Source organism: Lolium rigidum, chromosome 1 (assembly GCF_022539505.1).
Source record: "Lolium rigidum isolate FL_2022 chromosome 1, APGP_CSIRO_Lrig_0.1, whole genome shotgun sequence".
In the NCBI taxonomy this organism is placed as follows: domain Eukaryota; kingdom Viridiplantae; phylum Streptophyta; class Magnoliopsida; order Poales; family Poaceae; genus Lolium; species Lolium rigidum.
In genome coordinates, this window is record NC_061508.1 from 49,107,353 (window position 1) to 49,116,152 (window position 8,800).

Consider the following 8,800-nt stretch of genomic DNA (forward strand, 5'->3'; position numbering starts at 1 on the left):
GTACATGTGACATATCTCGATCTATTTAGCGATGGATGTTGTACCGCTTGCCTTGGTACTATTTATGTTGATTAATGAATCTAGTATGTTCGAGTTTCACATGTTAGTAGTTGTTTTCATCATACTTAATATTCTAGAATTAATTATGAAAATTGTGTCTAATTATCCAACACTGTGAAGATAGTAACATAGATTAGTAACACGTGCATGTTACACGAAAAACCAGTTCTAACCTTGAGTGTAGATGCTCTATGTTACTCTCTACTATGACTATGACTATGACTAGTCTAAGCTGTTCATATTATATTTTGCTCTTTGTGTGGTTACCACTCTAGCATGTTTCTTTTCAGCAAAAAATACTAGAGTATTAAAAATGCCCATCGGGTGAGGCCAAAATTTCATCACACAGACACGCTTAAGTAATATAATGTAGGCAGCTAGCGCTCCTATAATCTTTTACATGTAGTAACACAATAGGTCATCACCAAATACCAAGGTTTTAATGTTCTTATCACACAAAAGTTGCACACAAAATAAGTGAGAATCTTGACTGGAATATTCCATCACTCGAAGTAGTATACATGCATATATGCGGCTGCCCTGGTGCCACATATATCCTTATTATTTCTCAATTTCGTCTTCTATCATGGTAGCCATGGGGACATGAAAGTGGTCATGCATGAGCCATTCAGTGACTCTTGAGGATACCTGCAGATAAAGACGGTTAACGATCAGTTAGATAGCTAACACATGTAGAAGATAGTGCATCCTCGTAAGTTTACGACTAGATAAGCAGTTTACACTTTACACCGCCATAATCTTTTGTACAAAAAACATGAAAATTATGCTGATCAATTGTCATCTGACATCGTAACAGAGTAAAACTGTTATTTTTGTCCTACATAAAGTACTTTATAGAACAATCCAATTGACCAGAATTATCAACAATATGATGAGCTATCTGCCTATCTCCGTAGGTTAAATATAAATCAAACTTTAAACGTGGGTTAAGAGTTATACCCTATGTGAAGGGTCGGTTCACCAGCAGGATCAAGAGGGTGGAAGAATCCGTTGCCGCCATTCATCGGTGGCTGCACTTCGGGCTGACGTTCGTAGCTGAGTAAGTTGTTGTTGTGCTCCCAGAGCTGCTGCCCATGAACCTGATTGCTCTCCTCCAACTGCATCTCTCAAAACAAAATCAAGAACATCACCTACATATACCTTGTAGCTTTAGATTACCAACAGTCTTGGGTTTCTTTTCTTACTCGTAGTTCTCTATGATCACTAGGGTTACCATGATCTCTCTTATCATGAGTACTTTTTCATTTTGATCTCCATTTAGGTCAAATATATTTAGAATGGTTATTATGGTAACACACTGGCGTAGAAGTACTTACTTTTATTCGAAGACACTTATTTGCTTCGGAGAACATTTGTTCCTACAAATTTAATAAGTGGGGGTCATCCACTAATTAGTCAAATTCAGTGCTGTTTTTATTTGTGCGAGGAAGATTCACTACTGTTGACTTGTTAAAAGCTAACATACCCTTCTCTGAAGTTCTGTCAGTTGGTCAACCATAATTTGTGTCTGCGATAAGATAAATAAAACCTGGTTAGCACACAACAAATATCATGCAGGCATGATTCACCTATACTGCAAGACATAAATGTATGTATAAAGTTATTTCAGAGAATTGAATAAATATGTTATATGTAGAGCTATATATTCGCCAAGGAAAAATTCCTACTTAAACTGGAAAAATCCCACTATTTTTAAAACACTTCCAGGGAGTACCCTTGTTGTTCTGATGTGCTTCAAAGATGAATCGAGTTGCTTCTCAAGGCTCTCCAGCTCCTTTATGCCTAATGAATCAAGGTCTTCACCAAGCAAATTCCTAGATAAGATGCAAAGTACTGGTTAATTATTTACATATAAACTTAAAACTTCACATGTGGACTACAATGAAGGAAAATAATACTTGTAATAAAATGTAAAATTCAGATTTGGTGGAATTGATAGGATCACTCGTAATTAACCATGCTGGATATTTATCTTATCTAGGAATGTGTCATAAACAATCTAGGAACGTGTCATAAACAATCTGGTAAGAACCAATACAAGCTTTCCTAAAAAAAAATAGTGTACCCCCTTCTACAATAAAATTGCAGATTGTTGCTTACCCTGACATTCGTCCAAGCAAGAAAAATCATCAAATAATTCACTTTCAGAAGAAGAAAATAATTAGTATTGACAAAATGTGCTATTTATGGTAGTGATGTATTTAAGAAGAGCAAACATTTGCATTCGTAGTTCCTTGGATTTACATTTTTTTTATCTTGAAGATGCAAATTAATTGATAAAGAAACAAAATTAAGTGGTAAAACAGCTCATTGAAAACACAACTTGCCTTTGTGTCCGCTGTAAATTATCAACACGTGCCTTTAGTTTCAGGTACTCATTGCGGCTGTTCTTCAGTTGCTGAGACAAAATAAGATATGACAGCTTTACTTCACTAACAATCATAAGGACATCATATCATTAAAACTCGTTATGAAATTATAGAAAACATACGTTTTTGTTAATTGTAGATAATTAAGCATTACTGTGTGAACCATTATATCCAAGCTACACTTTTAGTGTCTTACATGAAATATCACAGGGAAGAACCTTTTCACACCAATTGTAACTAAAGTCAGTTGGTGCCACTCTGGTGGTATGTTAACTCCATCCTTCAAATTCAAGTGCATGTTTACGTTTTCAAACTAGGCTAGCTTAAGTTTGTAGGTTATATATGGCATCGCGAGTCTAAGAAGAGTGAGTAGTATGTAAATTTACATATCGCATACGATCTATTTGCATGCTCTGAATATTCTAGAGAATTTTTGGGAGTTCCTGGTTCTTTTCTTATGACATGTGCATTTGCAACTGGGTTCATGTTCTTTTGTGTGGAGAGACTGGGCAGTGGGCATATGTAAGACGTAGCAAGTACAAGAAGAGCCGGAAATATAAGACGTAGGACTGTGTGCTGTGCACATGTAAGACGTATCATATCACTTTCAAATTGTGAAAGTATATATGGAGTACAAGAAGAGCTGGCAAGATAAATGACCCAAAGCATGGACATTGTAAGACAGAAAAAAAAAGTCTACCTCATTTTCTCTGTTCTGCACAGTTGTTTCAGGTCCTGCATAACTGCATTTCTGATACTTTTCCAGTGTCTTCGTCATGCTATAAGTTCAGTAAAAAATCACAGAGCTAAATGAGAGAAAATAATACAGTACACACACACACAGTTAAGATTCTCAATGTCACAGTTAAATTTAAGTTTGTGGCAATATGAAGTAGAATTGGTGGTGAAGTTAAGATTCTCAATGCCCCACAGTTAAATTTGAGTTTGCGGCAATACGAAGTAGAATTGGTGGCGAAAAGATAAGATTGTCAATGTCACAGTTGCTAGTGCGCGCCACAGTTCAGTTCGGTAATTAATTTTTCCTTCAGATTACAGTACACACGATTCAAAATATGCATAGTGACGGGACATGACATGACATACGCCTGTTGAATTGTGGCTTAAAAAGTGCGGGCGGTAAAAAAAGAAAGTGAGTGTACAGGTTACTTGTTTAGTCGTTTAAGAATTGGGATAAATGATGCACAGCTAGAGCTGCAGGGGTTGTGATGTGTGCACAGATATCAAGGTTTTTGCATAGGAATCTTTAGTTTGAGTTGACGGGTGTTCTCAAGTCCCGCTCAAGTGAAACTAGAAATCATGAATTTATGTGTGATGAGATGTCGTACGGCATGTTGAACTGTATATATTAACTCGCCGCTTGACATCTGAGCAGATGGATAAGGCAGAACATTTTGTTTGGGTACAAAATAAATCATATCAGCAAAAAAAAACTAGGATCGAATTCTTAGAGAAAACAAATTATGCAGCATATATTGGGACCGAACTTGGACCTGAACCCTCCAGTCAGAGTATTCTTTGGACGTTTACATTGCATTTGGCATCTAACGAACATGTCAAAAAAAATTGACATGTAATGAACTCTCACTTGATATGTGAGAGGATGTATGCATGGGACAGGTAGTGGGTCCAGATCGATGCTTTCCTATATATATTACATTTCTTTTGCTAAATGAATACTATACCATTGAGAAAAAATTATACGCAGGATTTATATCTGTGCATGCAAATTAACACTGCTACTTACATAAAATATATCATCTACAGTGTAGAAAGATGAAATTAAACTCGGTGACTTTGTTCAAAAAACAAACTTGGCGACTTACAAAACTACTCGTTTCCCTAAACAGAAGCGATGTTAGTATGCAAGTGGTGAATATTTTTAAAACTTAACAAGTAATATGTGTGAGAGTATAAATATTGATCATATAAGTACTTGACGCGTTGTGCTTGTTTTGCTAAAGAGGGCCTTTGCAAAATACTTCAAATTTATATTGAAATCATGGTCAAAGTTGAGCGTTATTGGATACTGTGAGAAGTCAGATGTGACCTATAGTTCGGCGAGGATGGAGTATAAGATTCTTACGTGAAAATGATGTCACTAAATTTTTAATGATTACTGCGCTTATTTTGTATTGACATGTGCACAAAGGAAAATCCTCGGAAATTATGTTGGGCCATGATAATGTAGAAAACAACACGTATTAATAAGAGCGTTGGGGATGCTTTGAGTATGCAATAGTTGAGGCAATTGTGTTACAACACATCTTCCAACATAGATCTCGTCAACCTATTCAAGATAGATCATCCATCTTTGCATGCATCCACTAATTAATTAATTAGTTCTATCCTCTCCAAGACACCTAGACGCACACTCGTCTTTTTATCATCCCACAAAATGGCGATGATACTCCCATCCGAGACTATGGCTTGAATTTTTGTGTGGGGCTTCAAAATCGAAAAAATCTAGATAGATCCACCTTTATTTAGAACATGATGATATACAAGTGACTTTGAAGGATAGCAATTGGAGCGTGGTATGTACCATGTCTACTTAGACAAACGTTCCGAGTCTTGTTTCTTCGACATCATGTTTCTGAATCGAAGTATGTGCGCTACTACGGGCGGCCGGAGTATCAGGTTTGGGGTGACAAGGGAAAAAAAATTCAACCAGATCCACAACATGAAGTATCAGACACACACATCATGCCAGATTAGTTGATGAGCTAGCGCTCCGGTAGAACCGCTAGATCAGGGAAGATCTGGGCCGGCAAAGCCGGGGAAAGTAGGGCGCAGCAAACGGACCAGGGAAGAGGGAAGATATGGAACCCTAATAAAACCCAGGGTATTGGCCAGATCCCGGCTCGGTAATCCGTGGAAACCTAGCCGCTTCCACGAATCCCGGAGGGGTGGCGTACGCGTACCGCTAGTTAACATCAGGACGCTACTAGCTCAAGTAATCACGCAGATCCACGTAAACCAGCCACGCCTCGACGACGTGCTTACTGGCTGGACGCGCGGGGATCTAGCGCCGTGGGATCGGGCACCGGATGTCCGGATCTCCATGGTGCGCTGAGGGGGCAGCGGCCATTCCACGGGCGGATCCGGCCGGAGAGATCCACCATGGCGCGCGCGCGTGTGCCATTCGACCAAAGGAAACAAGGGTCTGCAGGTACATGTGCGTAGGGTATGCATATACCTCTGCGTGCTGCAGAACTCGTAGAGCTTTCCGCGGTTGGAGAAGACGATGAGCGCGACCTCGGCGTCGCATAGCACGGAGAGCTCGTACGCCTTCTTGAGCAGCCCGTTCCTGCGCTTGGCGAAGGTGACCTGGCGGTTGATCTTGTTCTCGATCCGCTTGAGCTCCACCCTGCCCCGCCCCATGGCTGGCGCCGCCGGTTCCTCCACCGTGGCTGCGCGCGTGCGAGCTCGAGCTTAGCTAGCTAGCCAGATCCGCCACCACCATACACCACACACACACCACAAGCAAGAGGGAGAGAGATGGGGAGGGGGAGAGATAAGGGCGAGGAGGAGGAGGAGCTGGGGCAGCTGGGATCGACAGGGATTAAAGTGCGAGATGATGGATGGTGGTGCAGGGGAGGAGCCAGTGGTCACAAGGCGGGCTCCGCGGTGCTGCCGTTTCCGGCAAAGGATGAGTAGGGCGGAAACCCTAGAGGACCAGCCGCGTAGCGCGTTTCGGGAAGGCTAGGGATGGGTCGCCCGTCGCGTCCGTCGCCGTCGCCATCCGCGCTTAACTCCTCACTCCTGCTCCTGCTTTATTCGCTAGCTTTTCCACCCCAACCAACCACGGCTAGCTCCACACACACACACACGCAGAGAGACGGTCGTCGCGACGCAAGATATTTCAACGGTTGGCCGGCCGGCCGGCGAGCCGTCGGATCGGGGCAGGCGCGGGAGATGATGGGCGCAGCGGTCGACACGTGGATCCTGGCCGGCCGGGAGGGCAAGCCCCGCGTACGTACGCGCGCAATCATGCCTCGGCTCCGCTCTCTGCCCACTGTGCAATCGCGCGCGGCTAGCGGAGCTTCATGCATGTGCGCGCGCGGCCGGGGTCCGGCCCGATCGCCATCACGATCGGTATGCAGGTGCAGCCGAGCGATCGCGGCGCTGCCGGCCGGTGGTAGGCACGAGCCGTGCATGTAGCCGGTCGATCGGGGAGGACACTGCTCCTTCCATCTTGCCGCGCACAATCGGCCGGATGCGGTTGTGGATTCCATCGGTTACACGTACTGATCCCTGCATGCCAGTCGTGACGGTGCGTACCACCGGGGCCCTCGATCAGCACATCTCCAACACCGCAAAGATCAACGTCTCTCCCGTGTGCTTCTTATTCTTCCTTGACCCACATGGCGACGACACGTACAAGATAATTTCACTCACCCTGCACTGCGCCGCCATCGCCACCACAGCACTCACCCTCGCCGGGGGAGGTCGTCTTAGACGGGAGAGCTTCCATCTCCGGCTAGGACTGCACATGTTGCATTCACCGTCCACAGGCCTCTTCCACTCCCGCGAACAACATCGTCCGTAAGGTACTCAGCCAATCGCCAACCTCGTTTAGAGGTGCGATTCTGTCGTACTTTGCCTCCGAGACGGGTCTAGTGACATATAAGTAAGATTTTATTGCGTTTCTTAGCTTAAATGGATCATGGTCAATAGCTCCAATAGGTTTTTCTACAATCATTTCATTAGTACACCGTCTCATGACGACTCAACTAATGATATCGATGGTTCGATGGTGGCGGCTCTTCTCGAGCATGACCACAATGAAAATTAGCGTTCAAGGCGGTGAGGCTCCGTATAGGAGACGTGCAGTTAGCATTGGATCGTAAAAGAGAAGTCGGACCTATGCAACTCTTTGGCGTATGCTTCCCGTTGTACATTGCTGATGTGTTCCGACAAAGGTTCTGAATGTGTTCCTGCATATTATGGAGGGAGTGAAAGAGACATGACAACTACTTCTGATGCAAGCCATATGATGTTGGTAAGATTTTCTTCTCCTCTTATCAGAAATGCAAGACTATGGGGTAGCTGGTCATCTAGTTGATGAGTACATGATGATGGAAGAGTCAACAAGCCCTAGGATCAATGTACCTGTTCTGCAAAATAGTGGTTGCTTTGTTTCGTGGAGACCCAAACGCTGCATTTCAAGGGATGCTTTGCAGCATATACATGCATTGGGAGTAGAAGAACTATTCATTTGGTTGGCAGGAGCAGTACAAAAGACATATTTGGGAGTGCATAAATATACTTGAAGCTGTGGCTTCATCTATTTATTTGGAACTCTATTTTTGATGTTGTATATTCACAAAAAAAATCAATGTGCCTCAAAGTTTTCCGATATTATCTAGGCTTGCGGAAGGCAATTCTCTAGAGGCACTGGTGGAAAAACAGGCTTCCGGGAAGCCCCATAAGTCGCGAAGGTAAAGGAACCGCGACTAATGGGGTCTTTAGTCGCGGTTCGTGTGGCGAACCGCGACCAAAGGCTCTGGGCCCGGGCGCACGGTGGCCAGCTGGTGCACGTGGGGGCTTTAGTCGCGGTTGGCCAGCCCAACCGCGACTAAGAGTGCCCGAAGGCCTTTAGTCGCGGTTGGCCAGGCCAACCGGGACTAAAGCCCCTCCCCTATATATACCCATCCAGCAGCCAACACTTAGCCATTTGGAGCCATTCTCTTCACAAGTGAGTGTTAGGTTTGCTTTTGGTTCCTCTTATGCACATAAGGTGTTTGATGAAATGCCCCAAGAGCATGAAACAAACATGATATGAAGTGTTGGAGTCACACTTGAGCTTTCTCATTTAATTTTTCCTCCTCGATCGCGGTTAGCAACTTGAACCTTTGATATGTGTCATTGATAAAATATGCATGTGTGTGTAGTTCATTAATTGTTTAATTTATATTGTTTGTAGCTAGTTAGTTTAACAAATGCATGATGGTTAATTATATATTTTATATTATAATAATGCAGATGAATCGGCAATGGATGTACGGTAACCGACTCTCCGGCGAGTTCAGTACGGGTTTGAAAGATTTCCTCGTAGTGGCTAATGCGAACAAGCGGGGGGTTTTGTTATCTGTCCATGTGTTAAGTGTAAGAATCGAAGGGTTACTCTTCCTCAAGAGATGTTCACATGCACCTGCTTCGGCACGGTTTCATGCCAAGCTATAATTGTTGGACCAAGCATGGAGAAAGAGGGGTTATAATGGAAGAAGATGAAGAAGGGGATGATTTCAATGATGAAAGCTATCTTTCTCATTTCGGTGATACTTTCATGGAGGATGCTCGAAGGTGAAGGGGAAGGTGAAGAAGAG

At 43.4% G+C, this 8,800-nt stretch overlaps 1 protein-coding gene across 2 annotated transcripts; it reads right to left on the reverse strand.

Annotated features, from left to right (window-relative positions):
• Nucleotides 1–598: 598 nt before the first annotated feature.
• On the reverse strand, nucleotides 599–5,852 carry LOC124672682 (MADS-box transcription factor 7). 2 transcript variants are annotated; one of them, XM_047208875.1, is made up of 8 exons: nucleotides 5,668–5,852; nucleotides 3,151–3,229; nucleotides 2,409–2,479; nucleotides 1,796–1,895; nucleotides 1,547–1,588; nucleotides 1,398–1,439; nucleotides 1,021–1,178; nucleotides 599–708 (listed from the first exon to the last, which is right to left on the reverse strand). In XM_047208875.1, the coding sequence occupies exons 1-8, from the start codon at nucleotides 5,850–5,852 to the stop codon at nucleotides 645–647; spliced, it is 741 nt and encodes a 246-aa protein (XP_047064831.1). In that variant the 3' UTR covers nucleotides 599–644. The 2 variants fall into 2 exon arrangements, with proteins under 2 accessions (XP_047064831.1, XP_047064838.1); XM_047208882.1 differs by having other exon boundaries at nucleotides 1,021–1,184.
• Between the last annotated feature and the right edge of the window lie 2,948 nt (nucleotides 5,853–8,800).

Bases quoted from the DNA above. Each gene is read 5' to 3' on its own strand.
- LOC124672682 (XM_047208882.1), bottom strand. From the start codon at position 5,852: ATGGGGCGGGGCAGGGTGGAGCTCAAGCGGATCGAGAACAAGATCAAC. The intron at 2,480-3,150 runs GTAGACTTTTTT...ATTTTGTCTCAG, and splicing joins TGCAGAACAGAGAAAATGAG to CAACTGAAGAACAGCCGCAA. The intron at 1,440-1,546 runs GTATGTTAGCTT...TTAAATTTGTAG, and splicing joins TGACAGAACTTCAGAGAAGG to GAACAAATGTTCTCCGAAGC.